This window comes from Dendrobates tinctorius, unplaced genomic scaffold, assembly GCF_039654945.1.
Source record: "Dendrobates tinctorius isolate UK_male_01 unplaced genomic scaffold, ASM3965494v1 ptg000232l, whole genome shotgun sequence".
Taxonomy (NCBI): Eukaryota; Metazoa; Chordata; class Amphibia; order Anura; family Dendrobatidae; genus Dendrobates; species Dendrobates tinctorius.
This window is the reverse complement of record NW_027361899.1, coordinates 19026513-19042380: the sequence shown is the minus strand read 5'-3', so window position 1 is coordinate 19042380 and position 15868 is coordinate 19026513. Positions and strand designations below refer to the sequence as shown.

At 49.8% G+C, this 15868-nt stretch overlaps 1 protein-coding gene and 1 long non-coding RNA gene across 3 annotated transcripts in view; one reads left to right on the top strand and one right to left on the bottom strand.

Moving 5' to 3' along the window:
• Nucleotides 1-1139: 1139 nt before the first annotated feature.
• Nucleotides 1140-6958, bottom strand: LOC141060118 (uncharacterized). Its single transcript, XR_012222665.1, has 2 exons — nt 6820-6958; nt 1140-1679 (listed from the first exon to the last, which is right to left on the bottom strand). It is a non-coding gene; the product is annotated as an uncharacterized lncRNA (long non-coding RNA).
• TP53BP2 (tumor protein p53 binding protein 2) overlaps nt 6879-15868 on the top strand; it is a 42347-nt gene continuing 33357 nt past the window's right edge. For both annotated transcript variants that reach the window (XM_073556396.1, XM_073556395.1), the window contains exons 1-2: nt 6879-7016; nt 9918-10008. In XM_073556396.1, the coding sequence (XP_073412497.1) occupies nt 9982-10008 (27 nt within the window). In that variant the 5' untranslated portion in view covers nt 6879-7016; nt 9918-9981. The remainder of the gene's footprint in view (nt 7017-9917; nt 10009-15868) is intronic.

Genomic DNA, 15868 nt, shown 5'->3' with positions numbered 1-15868 from the left:
GCCAAGTCACAGTCCAGACCTGAATCCAATCGAGAATCTGTGGAAAGAGCTGAAAACTGCTGTTCACAAACGATCTCCATCCAACCTCACTGAGCGCGAGCTGTTTGCCAAGGAAGAATGGGCAAGAATTTCAGTCTCTCCATGTACAAAACTGATAGAGACCTACCCCAAGCGACTGCAGCTGTAATCACAGGAAAAGGTGGCGCAACAAAGTATTAAGTTACAGGGGCCGAATAATATTGCACGCCCAGCTTTTCAGGTTTTGAATTTCCACAAAAATTTAAAATAACCAATAAATTTTGTTCAACTTCACAATTGTGTCCCACTTGTTGTTGATTCTTCACCAAAAATTTACATTTGGTATCTTTATGTTTGACGCATGATATGTGGGAAAAAAGTTGAAAAGTCCCAGGGGGCCGAATACTTTTGCAAGGCACTGTAAATGCCCCTTCAACAGCCTGAGAACACCAGACCCCAGCTGTCTGCTTTAGCAAGGCTGGTTGTCAAAAATGGGGGGAACTGTACACCATTTTTTTAAATTATTTAAATAATAAAATAAAACGCATGGGTTCCACTCTATTCTTAATAACGAGCCTTGCTAATGCTGACAGCAGAGGGTTGCAGCTTGCAGCTGTTAGTTTTGCCTGACTGGTTATCAAGCATAGAGGGGAAAACACAGAAATTTTTAAATGTATTTACTTATTTATAGCGCAGGCGGCGTATGATGAATACTCCCATCAGCCGCCGCCAGCTCTCAGCTGAATACAACTCAACATTGTCCCCTGCTAGCTCTGATCGCTGCTCCAGAAGGGGAGAATAATGAGCGCTGTCTTCAGCTCCCAGCACCCGGGGAACAGCACGAACATTACCGCTGATTTCCAGGCGACCGATACGTTTGGTACTGATGGGCACATGGTTGCCACACATATGCCACAACTATTACACAAACAGACACTGATATCTCCGGTACTGTTTTTTTTTTTTTGGTACCGGAAATATCAGGACATGTGAAAGAGCCCTAAAGGGGTACAACAAGCAAAATTTGGAAACAGAAACGAGGGCTGGCTTAGCCCCCTTCACACGGCAATGGTTTGTCTATTATCAGATACAAAGAGGAAAAGGACTTGTCAGGACCGGAGTTTGCGGTTGAATAACTTTATTAGTAAGTTTCATAAAACTAAAGAATGTTTTCCCCCTCCCCTTTAAGTGGTGGAACAGGCTGTAAATCCTTTTCTTCAGGTGTGACTTTGGTTTCACAGATATTGATGCATAAAGGACTGGATCAAGAATCAGGTTTCTCTGGTGTCATCACTGACTGATCCTGGAGTCATCCCCGTGCCTGGAGGAATCTTTCCAGGGGGGGCGGGGTACAGGTTTCTCATATCGTAAAATGCCCCCCCCCACGCCTCCCTATGTGTCCTCCATACACCTGCGCTGAGTATCTGATGCACCTTCCAGGCTGTACAGATGCAGATCACTCCCTCAGGCTGATCCCGTCCCGGACAACTTATCACGGTGACAGGAGACGGCTGCGATGCTCTATACAGAAGCTCACGTTTCGCCACTGTCTTCAGGGGATGTTCCCACAACATGTTTTTTGTTTCTTGCTGCTGCAGGAATTTATTTTGTCAGTCGATCACCATATTTATTACATCCATGTGCCATTTTTGGGGGTTTTACTGAAAGCAAAGAAAAAAAGGTTTTGCATATCACAAACTTTGAACGGTTAAGGCATTAGTAAATACTTATTAAGCCATAAAATATTAAATATATAAGACATTAGACAGTGGAAAGAGCAATGAATGCTGGGAAGTGAAGAGAAAGAAAGTTCTAGTACATATAGTGCTGGCAGAACACTGATCAAGGGGAAGATATAGACGAAAGAGCATTGTATGCTGTGAAGTGAGGGAAAGAGCATTCCAGCACCTACAGTATCGGCACATGCTGAGCAAGAAGAACTGCCCTTTTGATGGTTAGTTATAGAGGAAAGAGAAATGTATGTTGGGAAGTGAAGGAACACAAGTCCCAGCACCTATAGTGCTGGAAGAATGTTGATAACGAGGAACAGGCTTTTTGATGATAACTTATAGAGGAAATAGCAATATATGCTTGGAAGTGATGGGAAAGACGTTCCAACACCTACAATACTGGCAGAATGTTAATCTAGAGGAACCACCACCTTGATAGAACATTACAAAGCATGAGAGCCAGGACACTTCCTGGACATATTATGCTGGTAGTTGCACCAAAAGCAGTGTTACCTTGTGGTTGGTGAGGACACATCTTATGACTGTATACACTTTAACAGACATGAGCGGACGAGTAGGCAAAGACCTGTCCCCACTACGTGTTACAGGATGGATCCTGACTGGCTCTGACAGATGGGGTTTCCTTTTTCAACCTCTTTAAATGCCAAAGTCACTACTGGCTGCAGCATCTAAGGGGTTAAACAGGAGTGATTGGAGCCAGCTCAGTTCCTGACCATTGCAGTGGAAGCGCTGCGGCCAATCACTGCCAGGCTTTCTGGGTGACGACATGCTGCTTGATCACCATACTGTAAATGACGCAGTGAGGCACCAGGGCCTCGTTCAGACACCCATTGTGTGTTTTTAGAGGAATAGCTTCAGATTTCCACCTTTAATGTCGCCAGTAATCTGCATAAATCTGTTAAAAAAATAAACAGAAACCTTTTCGGTTGGAAAAAGAAAAAGAAACAACTAAAATGTTGAGGTTGCATAAATCTGCACACCCTCACACTACTGTTGCAGTCCCCTGTGATTTTCTAGAAGCACTCAGTCTTTCTGGGTCTATCGGCGCGACACATCTAGAATTGCCGATCTTTGCCCGCTTCTCCTTACAGCACCTCCACATCTGTCAGATTGCGGGGGGCATCTCCTGTGTACAGCGCCTTCTTCAGGTCACCCATAGACTGTCACTTGGATTCAGGTCTGGGCTACTCCAAAAGCTTGACCGTCCTCTGGTGAAGCCATTCTTTTGCTGATTTGCAGGTCACTTAGGGTCGTTTTAGTGCTGACAGGTGAAATTCCTCTTCCTTTAGCTTTTTAGCAGAATCCTGAAGGTTTTCTGGCAAAACTGATTGATATTTGGAACTGTTTATAACTCACTCTACATTGACTCAAGCCCCAGTTCCAGCTGCTGCAAAACAGCCCCAAAACACAATGCTGCCTCCACCATGCCTCACTGTGGGTATGGTGTTCTTTTGATGCTGTGCATTGTTGGCTTTACACCTTTTAGGATTATGGGCAAAAAGTTCATCCTTGGTCTTATCAGCATATCAGGTTCCCCACACGCTTTTGGAAGACTTGATGTAGGTTTTGGCAAAACAAAGCCAAGTTTGGATGCTTTTCTTTGTAAGAAAATGCTTCTGTCTTGCCATCTGACCCCACAGGTCAGATATATGAAGGATACAGGAGATTGTTGTCACATGCAGGACACAACCAACATGTGCTAGAAATTCCTGCAGCTCCTTTAATGTTGCTGTCGGTCTCTTGTCAGCCTCCCGGACCAATATTCTTCTTGTCATTTTATCAATTTTTGTGGTCCGTCCAGTTCTAGATAATGTCATTGTTGTGCCAAATTTAAGCCACTTCTTCACAATATTCCGTGGTAGATCTGATGCCTTGAAAAAGTTTTTGTCCCCTTCTCCTGACTGATAACTTTCAGCCTTGAGACCCTTTGCTGTGTTGTCAGCTGTTTAAGGACCAGAAAACATCAGGAAAATCCTCCTAGAACAGCGAAACTTTCCCGGCATTAATCAGAATCTCTGTAAATGACGGCGGCCGAGCGCTGACTACTATGTAACATGGGGGGCAATGTGATTGGCCAATTCTGAACACAACACATCCCCAATTATCAGAGGGTGTTCACACTTATGCAACCACATTATTTTACTTTTGTTATTTTTATTTTATCCCTCAAAATGATTTCAGTTTGTTTCTTAATGGATTTGTATAGATTATGGGCGACAATGAAGGGAGAAAGTTGTTTTGTTTTTTTTAATTGATTCTTATTGGTAGGATTTTTTTCTTTTTTTTACATGTCAAAACCTTTTTGTGTAGCAGGGGGGGTGTAGACTTTTTATAGCCATTATAAGTAGTGATCAAAAAAATCACAGTCATAAAAAAATGTTTTGGGGGGTTTAAAAAATATCCAAGTAACAGAAACAAGAAGAAACGCAACTTTGTAAAAAAAAAATAAGGTTTAATATTTGAGAATAAAAATAAAAAGTATGTCGGCCTTCCTGAGCATAGTCAGAGCCATGAGAGCGGCCTCAGGCCTCGTCCACACTGTGCGTCACATGTGACTGATACTGCTGGATATTCGGTTCTCGCCTCAAGGAACAAGGAAACGATGATCCGTCTCACCCTGAGCAGCCGGGAACGTTCCCGCGTCCTGTCATTCCCACTGCAATTATGTAATGAGACGCCAGACAGAAACAGGAGGTGCGAGGTGAGGATCACTGCTGGAAATATCAGGGTGCACGGCCGCAGCCCGGAGGAGCAGATACCAGGTGTACCACCGACCACCAGGGGGCATATGCCAGGTGTACCACCGACCACCAGGGAGCATACAGGTGTACCACCGACCACCAGGGGGCATATGCCAGGTGTACCACCGACCACCAGGGAGCATACAGGTGTACCACCGACCACCAGGGGGCATACAGGTGTACCACCGACCACCAGGGGGCATATGCCAGCTGTACCACCGATCACCAGGGGGCAAATACCAGCTGTACCACCGACCACCAGGGAGCATACAGGTGTACCACCGACCACCAGGGGGCAGATACCAGGTGTACCACCGACCACCAGGGGGCATAAGCCAGCTGTACCACCGACCACCAGGGGGCAAATACCAGCTGTACCACCGACCACCAGGGAGCATATACCAGGTGTACCACCGACCACCAGGGGGCATATGCCAGCTGTACCACCGATCACCAGGGGGCATATGCCAGCTGTACCACCGACCACCAGGGAGCATATACCAGGTGTACCACCGACCACCAGGGGGCATATGCCAGCTGTACCACCGATCACCAGGGGGCATATGCCAGCTGTACCACCGACCACCAGGGAGCATATACCAGGTGTACCACCGACCACCAGGGAGCATACAGGTGTACCACCGACCACCAGGGGGCATATGCCAGGTGTACCACCGACCACCAGGGGGCATATGCCAGCTGAACCACCGACCACCAGGGAGCATATACCAGGTGTACCACCGACCACCAGGGAGCATACAGGTGTACCACCGACCACCAGGGGGCATATGCCAGGTGTACCACCGATCACCAGGGGGTATATGCCAGCTGTACCACCGACCACCAGGGAGCATATACCAGGTGTACCACCAACCACCAGGGGGCAGATACCAGGTGTACCACCGACCACCAGGGGGCAAATACCAGCTGTACCACCGACCACCAGGTGGCAGATACCAGGTGTACCACTGACCACCAGGTGGAAGATACCAGGTGTACCACTGACCACCAGGGGGCATATACCAGGTGTACCACCGACCACCAGGGGCCATATACCAGGTGTACCACCGACCACCAGGGGGTATATACCAGGTGTACCACCGACCACCAGGGGGTATATACCAGCTGTACCACCGACCACCAGGGAGAAGATACCAGGTGTACCACCGACCACCAGGGAGAAGATACCAGGTGTACCACCGACCACTAGGGGGCATATACCAGGTGTACCACTGACCACCAGGGGGCAGATACCAGGTGTACCGCCGACCACCAGGGGGCAGATACCAGGTGTACCTCCGACTACCAGGGGGCAGATACCAGGTGTACCACCGACCACCAGGGAGCATATGTCAGGTGTACCACCGACCACCAGGGGGCAGATACCAGGTGTACCGCCAACCACCAGGGGGCAGATGTAAGACATTTTGGAATAGTTGTCCAGCATGTAATAAGCGCATAGGGCTAGCTGTGAATGGTCCCCTCTTCCAGAAGTCCTCAGTCACTGACAGCTAGCAGCGCTCCTGACCGTCACTGACAGCTAGCAGCGCTCCTGACCGTCACTGACTGCTAGCAGCGCTCCTGACCGTCAATGACAGCTAGCAGCGCTCCTGACCGTCACTGACAGCTAGCAGCGCTCCTGACCGTCACTGACAGCTAGCAGCGCTCCTGACAGTCACAGACTGCTAGCAGCGCTCCTGACCGTCAATGACAGCTAGCAGCGCTCCTGACCGTCACTGACAGCTAGCAGCGCTCCTGATCGTCCCTGACAGCTAGCAGCGCTCCTGACCGTCACTGACAGCTAGCAGCGCTCCTGACCGTCACTGACAGCTAGCAGCGCTCCTGATCGTCACTGACAGCTAGCAGTGCTCCTGATCGTCCCTGACAGCTAGCAGCGCTCCTGACCGTCAATGACAGCTAGCAGCGCTCCTGATCGTCCCTGACAGCTAGCAGCGTCCCTGACTGCTAGCAGCGCTCCTGACCGTCCCTGACTGCTAGCAGCGCTCCTGACCGTCCTGTCACAGATGGACTCACACTGAACGCTGCAGCGTCGGGGATTTTTATTTCCAGGAACACTGCAGGTGCGCAGCTGAACACTAGAGGGCGCCGTCAGCTGAGAAGACGCTGCACCCCGCGGCCCGGCCTGTCACCATGGCAACACATGTTTGTGCCTCTGCAGAGGGCGGCGGCCATTTTAACTTTTCACAAACTGCCGAACAAAGTCGTCGATAGTAAGCGCGTCTGCGACCACCCGGACCCGTCTGTATCGCCGCATGTCGCCGATAATAGAAAAAAGAGAGTAAAGTAACCTGAGAGGCGAGTCACGTGACGGAAGGTAAATAGGAGTGACGTCACCCGGGGGCGGGGCCGTGCGTCACGGGGTCGGGCGGGCGGCGCAGCCTCTCACGCAGCGGACGGACGGCTCCATTCTCCTGCGCAGGAGTCAGGACAAAGCTGCGGCTCCCGGGAGGAGGAGAAGCGGAGGACGGGGCTGCGGCGGCCACAGGTGGGTCCGGGGACGGGCCCTGAGGCCGCCATGTCTGTGAGGAAAGAGAGTGGGGATGCCCGTATGTTACATGGATGTGGGGGCTCGGGAGACCCCGTGGGGGAGGGGCGGGTCCTGGGAAGACACTTCTGCAGCTTCTTGGATCCGTTCTTCACCAGTCAGGAGCTCTCTGCTGTCAGTGACTGGAGCCGGGGTCCTGCGCTCACAGCTGCGGGGTCGTTACAGTTGTATCCACTGCAGACAGATACATTGTACAAACTACTATTGTACTGGGTGCGGGTGTCACAGAGCCTCAGCTGTGAGGTGCGGGTGTCACAGAGCCTCAGCTGTGAGGTGCAGGTGTCACAGAGCCTCGGCGGTGAGGTGCGGGTGTCACAGAGCCTCAGCTGTGAGGTGCGGGTGTCACAGAGCCTCAGCTGTGAGGTGCGGGTGTCACAGAGCCTCGGCGGTGAGGTGCGGGTGTCACAGAGCCTCAGCTGTGAGGTGCGGGTGTCCTCAAAGCCTCGGCGGTGAGGTGCGGGTGTCACAGAGCCTCAGCTGTGAGGTGCGGGTGTCCTCAGAGCCTCGGCGGTGAGGTGCGGGTGTCACAGAGCCTCAGCTGTGAGGTGCGGGTGTCCTCAAAGCCTCGGCGGTGAGGTGCGGGTGTCACAGAGCCTCAGCTGTGAGGTGCGGGTGTCACAGAGCCTCGGCTGTGAGGTGCGGGTGTCACAGAGCCTCAGCTGTGAGGTGCAGGTGTCACAGAGCCTCAGCTGTGAGGTGCGGGTGTCACAGAGCCTCAGCTGTGAGGTGCGGGTGTCACAGAGCCTCAGCTGTGAGGTGCGGGTGTCCTCAAAGCCTCGGCGGTGAGGTGCGGGTGTCACAGAGCCTCAGCTGTGAGGTGCGGGTGTCACAGAGCCTCAGCTGTGAGGTGCAGGTGTCACAGAGGTGCGGGTGTCACAGAGCCTCAGCTGTGAGGTGCAGGTGTCACAGAGCCTCGGCGGTGAGGTGCGGGTGTCAGAGAGCCTCGGCTGTGAGGTGCGGGTGTCAGAGAGCCTCAGCTGTGAGGTGCGGGTGTCACGGAGCCTCAGCTGTGAGGTGCGGGTGTCACAGAGCCTCGGCGGTGAGGTGCGGGTGTCCACAGAGCCTCGGCGGTGAGGTGCGGGTGTCCACAGAGCCTCGGCGGTGAGGTGCGGGTGTCCACAGAGCCTCGGCGGTGAGGTGCGGGTGTCCTCGGAGCCTCGGCGGTGAGGTGCGGGTGTCCTCAGAGCCTCGGCGGTGAGGTGCGGGTGTCCTCAGAGCCTCGGCGGTGAGGTGCGGGTGTCCTCAGAGCCTCGGCGGTGAGGTGCGGGTGTCCTCAGAGCCTCGGCGGTGAGGTGCGGGTGTCCTCAGAGCCTCGGCGGTGAGGTGCGGGTGTCCTCAGAGCCTCGGCGGTGAGGTGCGGGTGTCCTCAGAGCCTCGGCGGTGAGGTATGGGGGAGGGGTGCTGGGGTCCCGGTCCGTCAGGGGCAGATGTTGCTCTGAGCCGGGGCGTTAGTGTGTGACCGGTTGGGTCGGAGGAGACGTCCACAACTAGGAGGGACCCCGACCTATTCTGCGATTACACCATTTGGAACCCCTCAGACTGTCAGAACAGGGGCTGCTTGAGACAGGCGGCGCTGTGCCCACCGTCCCATCAGTGGCGAGCCTCCGCTATCTGTCCCTCGATCTAGCGCTGGTCAGCGGAGACTCCGTTAATCCTGCGGCTTTTATCTACACTGATAACTTCTTATACCTGGAACACCCCTTAAGGGCCCCTTTAAGAGCGAGGTGGGGGGGGGTCTGCATCACCGATATATAGGCGCTTGATGAGTTGCATCATTTTAGCAGAACGTGTGACTTTTTTTGCTATAAAAAGTTGGTTAAAAAAAAGTTTGTTTTTCTTCTCTCCCCCCCCCCCCCCCCCCATAAAATTCAGTAACCCAGCTCTCCCATTTTTATAAGAACTTGCCAAAAACAAAGTTGACGAGTACCACAAGAACGGCCCTCGGTGTGATCGGTCGCAGCGGTGAACACGCACTGATAGAATGGCGGGCGCGGATTAATTGTGCAGGAATTCTGCAATCGTTATTATGGATTGTGATTTATTTTCCCGTGTTCACGCTACCCTTGTGACTTCCATCAAGCAATGCCGGATCTGTTGCATGACTGACCCCCGTTTTTGCGGGATGGGTAGCGTACCCTGCTCCACTCTTCCTCTTTGATGTGATGATATCTGCAATGGATGATCTTGACGGAGCCTCTGATGGTGACGATGTTCATAAATACGGTTTCTCGTGGGAGCGCTCTATGGCGGCACAGTCATTAGTGCTGATGTATAGGGGCTCAATGTGCTGCTTTGTGGGGGTCCGTGCATGCAGTTGTGCCATGTATGGGGATATAATGGCCAAAATTAATGGGATATTCAGTAAGTTCTAATACAGCTCTGCTCGTATACTGCGCCACTGATCTGCCATTGCAAATCACTCCTAAAGGATCTGTGATCACTGGGGGTGTTATCGAATTGGATTGTTCATCTCACTTCTATGTCATACTGCATGGTGATATGATCAGACATGACCTGGATGGATCAGAGGCGGCAGGTTGATGGTCTCACCGACATTTGTAAGGGTTGGCACCCAAACATGAATGTCTACCAGACCCTCGGGTGCCAAATTCCTAACATACTTTACGTATCAATCATTTTCAAGAGCTCTGCTTTCCATCAGTGAATGGAAATGTGTATAGAACTAATCAGGATCCACAACTTTTAACTCAAGCAGTAAAAATAGACCAGGGGAAGCCATAAAGGTGAGGACTCTCATCATCCCCAGTGATCTGTTATCAGGGGCAGGGCTGGTATGATGATGGGGGTGACGCACTCATTTATACCTTTTCTTCTCCGCAGGTCCTGAATGATCACAGTCCCATCATCACTTCTCCATAGCTGACGTTGGTTGTGGCTTCTATAAATGCGTTACGGGGCCAAGATGATGCCGGTGAGTACATGGAGGGGGGGGGGGGGGGGCGGTACGGATGCGGCGGTGGGGAGATGCGATGATCTCTGTATATATGATTATGGGTCGTTCTGTCCAGTGACCCCTGAGGGGAAGCCACGGTCAGCCACGCTGCGTTCTCTCATTGTAGGGCCCCCCCATGACCTCTGCACCCCTATAAGATTAGTGTTTGAGCAGTACAAGTGTGTCTGTAGTATCAGGTGAGACCCCCGACCCCTTGTTCTGCTGTCACCCGGTGTCTGACTGTGTACTGTGTTATATCTGGTTCCAGGCTTTGTAATGTAAATGGTCTGGGAGTGTAAGGTGGGAATGTGAATGTTACTCTGTGCTACTGTAGAACTACAAATCCCAGCATGCATTGTCTTTTATTACTATGGCAGCTGCGGACTCGTCCCGTACGGCTCAGGAATTTCTCCAGATGTATATGGAGAGCAGAAGAGAGCGATTGCTATAAATCCATCATGGTGGGTGCGGTGAGGTTATCCGCAGGTTACATGGGGGGGAGGCGCAGTTCATGTGCTGGAGGAATAGGTAGATATTATCTGACAGATCTGGGGCTGAAAAATGTCAGCTGTTCGCTCTGTTGCGCCCACCTGCCCTGGAACACTTGGAGACCACCCACTGATGTGAATGATCACTGTGTAATGCTTCCTGTCACCTCTGGGGGGGAGTGCTCCTTGGAAATTGACCGCTTGTAAGGTATTGCTGATTGCTGGGGGGGTCAGCAATGAGACTCCCTGTGATCAGTTATTGTCAGGGACCCACTACTATCTGCAGCCGTCTGATGAAAGCCTGATGGCGACAGATCGCCGGACACGAAACTCGCATTGTTGTTTTTGAGCAGAAAATTTGCAATCGGCCGAGCGCCAAGATCATGTTGAAAAATGCAGTGCATTGTGGGAGAGTAAAGGTCACTCCGGCAGGGACTGATATAATGCCGCAGCGGAGATTACATGTTGTATATTGGTTATCTCCAACCTGTCCCTCGCTGCCATTTTTCAGAACTACAATTCCCAGCATGCCCTGGCAGCTGCGGGCTCTTGGCTTGCTGGGAGTTTGTTTCTCCACCGGTTGGAGATCATCTTCTGCAATTTTCTGATACTTTTTTTATTTTTCCGTGCCTCATACTTAAAAATTCTGCTTGCTGTCAGCGAAAGACGAATCTGTCCACTTTGCAATGTTTTGCATTTCGGTTCTTCCCCTCTAAGAACTCTGCTTGCTGTCAGTGAAAAGTCGCTCCTCTCCAGCTTCTGACTCTGCTCGTCACGTCCAGTAGAGTTGGACACGGTCTTGTCTGGTGTTCAGGCTCCGAATGCAAAGAAGACAGTTTTGTTCTTCAATGACAGCAAGCAGAGATTTTTTTTCTAAATTGTCGAATTGAAGAAGAAAGCTGATCAGAAAGCTGCAGAACTGTGGATTACTGTCAGATCAGTCCCAATACAGGGAGCCAAGATGTTACAGGTCACCCCTATTCTCTCGGGTGCACCGTAGATTCCCCCCCCCTATGTGTCACCTGTGTTTTATAATCAGGTGACATCACTGTTGTTCCTGTGTACAGGTGGGGGGGGGGACTGCGCCCATATAACCTGTTATCTCCCCTCAGAGGCTGCTCACCCCTGTGGGATAATTACAGTAAAGAGACGTCTCCTGTTCTCAGTCCGGTGATCAGTAAATTGCTGCATTGGATCAGCTGATTGTCAGTAGGAGGATCAGAGAAGAGTCACTGTGTAATGGAGCCAGTGACATTGTGTCCTGATCTCAGGAGAAGTGGGAACAACAGGGGTAACTGCACCTGTAACACCCATCATCCATGTCCTCTACTACTCCAGTCATTACAGGAGAAGTGACTGCAGCAGCAGAATAGTGAGTGCAGCTCTGGAGTATAATACAGGATGTAACTCAGGATCAGTAATGTATGTACACAGTGACGGCACCAGCAGAATAGTGAGTGCAGTTCTAGGGTATAATGTATAATACAGGATGTAACTCAGGATCAGTAATGTAATGTATGTACATAGTGGCTGCACCAGCAGAATAGTGAGTGCAGCTCTGGAGTATAATACAGGATGTAACTCAGGATCAGTAATCTAATGTATGTACACAGTGACTGCACCAGCAGAATAGTGAGTGCAGCTCTGGAGTATAATCATTCTCTATAAAGAACTGCCAGGCTGCTCAGGTCACCCCCACTGTCCAGACTTATAGAAACACACAGGCCATTAACACCCAGAAACTTCTGAAGAACTTGCAGTCTTCATTGGCCCCTATCTCCTCCCTCTCATGTCCTGATTCTGCATTGAAGCATTACAATGAAACACTTCAAACTGCCCTGGATGAATTTGCACCCCCTATAAATAGAACACCACAACGCAGACGGCGACAACCCTGGCACACGGTGCAAACACGTTTCCTGCAGCGGTGCTCCAGGTGCGCCGAACGTCTGTGGAGAAAATCCAATCTACACGAAGATTTCATCCATTTTAAGTTTGTGCTTAGAACATACAACACTGCCCTTCACCTCTCCAAACAAACCTATTTCAACACCCTCATCATCTCACTGTCCAATAACCCGAAACGTCTCTTTGACACTTTTCATTCTCTACTCAATCCAAGAGTACAGGCCCCAACCACTGAGCTCCGAGCTGACGATCTGGCCAATTACTTCAAAGAAAAAATTGACCAGATCCGACAGGAAATTATCTCCAAATCCCCTCATACCATGCACTGTCCTCCCTCCCCCACTGCATCTAACTCACTCTCTGATTTTGAACCAGTCACAGAAGAAGAAGTAAGCAGGCTCCTTGCATCTTCTCGCCCAACTACTTGCACCAGTGACCCATTTCCGTCACATCTCCTCCAGTCCCTTTCCCCTGCTGTCACCCCTCACCTAACTAAAATATTTAACCTCTCTCTCTCTTCTGGTATTTTTCCCTCCTCATTTAAGCATGCCATCATACATCCACTACTTAAAAAACCATCCCTCGACCAAAATTGTGCCGCTAACTATAGACCTGTCTCTAATCTTCCCTTCATCTCTAAACTCCTGGAACGCCTGGTCCACTCCCGTCTTATCCGCTATCTCTCAGAAAACTCTGTTCTCGACCCTCTCCAATCCGGTTTCCGCTCTTTACACTCCACTGAAACTGCCCTCACTAAAGTCTCTAATGATCTGCTAACAGCTAAATCAAATGGTCATTACTCCATGCTAATTCTCTTGGATCTCTCTGCAGCATTCGACACTGTGGATCATCAGCTCCTCCTCACTATGCTCCGTTCCATTGGCCTCAAGGACACCGTTCTCTCCTGGTTCTCCTCCTATCTCTCCGACCGCTCCTTTACTGTTTCTTTTGCCGGTTCCTCCTCCTCTCACCTTCCTCTTACTGTTGGGGTTCCTCAAGGATCGGTTCTAGGCCCCCTCCTCTTCTCCTTGTACACTGCCCCTATTGGTCAAACAATCAGTAGATTTGGTTTCCAGTACCATCTCTATGCTGATGACACCCAATTATACGCTTCTTCTGACATCACGCCAGCCTTTCTAGAAAACACTGGCGATTGTCTAAACGCTGTGTCTAATATCATGTCCTCACTATATCTGAAACTGAACCTATCAAAGACTGAACTCCTTGTGTTTCCTCCCGCTACTAATGTACCTACACCCGACATTGCCATTTCCGTCTGTGGTTCCACTATTACTCCCCAGCAACATGCCCGCTGTCTTGGGGTCATACTTGATTCCGAGCTTTCCTTTGCCCCCCACATTCGATCACTGGCTCGCTCTTGTCATCTGCACCTCAAAAACATTTCTAGAATTCGACCTTTTCTTACTTTTGACTCTGCAAAAACTCTTACTGTTTCTCTTATTCATTCTCATCTCGACTATTGTAACTCTCTTCTAATCGGTCTCCCTCTTACAAAACTCTCCCCTCTCCAATCTTTCTTGAATGCTGCAGCCAGGATCATATTCCTCACCAATCGTTACACCGATGCCTCTACCTTGTGCCAGTCATTACACTGGCTACCCATCCACTCCAGAATTCAGTATAAACTTATTACCCTCACCCACAAAGCCCTCCATGGCTCAGCACCACCCTACATCTCCTCCCTTGTTTCAGTATACCACCCTACCCGCGCCCTCCGTTCTGCTGATGACCTGAGGTTAGTATCCTCAATAGTCAGAACCTCCCACTCCCGTCTCCAAGACTTTACACGTGCCGCGCCAATTCTTTGGAATGCACTTCCCAGGTCAATACGATTAGTCCCCAGTCCCCACAATTTTAAGCGTGTCCTGAAAACGCATTTATTCAGACTGGCCTATCGCCTCAACACATTAACCTAACCTATCCCTGTGTGGCAGAGCCAAAAGTTTTACCATAACCAGGTTCCCAGCATCATGTTCCCACATGCTTTATGCATCCATTAGCCCTCTGTGTCTGTACTGTTACACACTTAACATTATGGCTGGTCCATACAATCAGGGCAACTGTTACCACCCACCTTTCGTGTCTACCTCTTTCCTCATAGACTGTAAGCTTGCGAGCAGGGCCCTCACTCCTCTTGGTATTTGTTATAATCTACTGTATGTGATTATTGTTATGCTGTAATGTCTATTGTCTGTACAAATCCCCTCTGAAATGTAAAGTGCTGCGGAATATGTCGGCGCTATAAAAATAAAATTTATTATTATTATTATTATAATACAGGATGTAACTCAGGATCAGTAATGTAATGTATGTACACAGTGACTGCACCAGCAGAATAGTGAGTGCAGCTCTGGAGTATAATACAGGATGTAACTCAGGATCAGTAATGTATGTACACAGTGACTGCACCAGCAGAATAGTGAGTGCAGCTCTGGAGGATAATACAGGATGTAACTCAGGATCAGTAATGTATGTACACAGTGACTGCACCAGCAAAATAGTGAGTGCAACTCTAGGGTATAATGTATAATACAGGATGTAACTCAGGATCAGTAATGTAATGTATGTACACAGTGACTGCACCAGCAGAATAGTGATTGCAGCTCTGGGGTATAATACAGGATGTAAGTCAGGATCAGTAATGTACGTACACAGAGGCTGCACCAGCAGAATAGTGAGTGCAGCTCTGGAGGATAATACAGGATGTAACTCAGGATCTGTAATATATGTATACAGTGACTCCACCAGCAGAATAGTGAGTGCAGCTCTGGGGTATAATACAGGATGTAACTCAGGATCAGTAATGTATATACAAAGTGACTGCACCAGCAGACTAGTGAGTGCAGCTCTGGAGTATAATACATGATGTAACTCAGGATCAGTCATGTAATGTATGTACACAGTGACTGCACCAGCAGAATAGTGAGTGCAGCTCTGGAGTATAATAAAGGATGTAACTCAGGATCAGTAATGTAATGTATGTACACAGTGACTGCACCAGCGAAATAGTGAGTGCAGCTCTGGAGTAAAATGCGGAATGGCTAATAATAATAATAATACATTTTATTTCTATAGCGCCGACATATTCCGCAGCACTTTACATTTCAGAGGGGACTTCAGATGGGAATAATGCATGTACACAGTGACTTTGCTTCTCTGCTTTATATGTATGTCACTTCTATATGAGGTGGCATGTGGAAGTGTGCCAGGGTTCCTTCCCTCCTCCATTGATACCAGGCCTCCAGTGGTGTGTGTCCTCTGTATGGTTTGTATCCAGTTCCATTAGGTAATCTTGTGTCTTTAGATGGCAGATAAGGGACTTTGTGTAGGGCTCCTATAGATTGTGGCTGGCCACTCTGTGCTGTCAGTGTTTGTGTAGTAGAGCTGTGTACATAGAATGAGCCCCTCTTATCTGTAGGAGG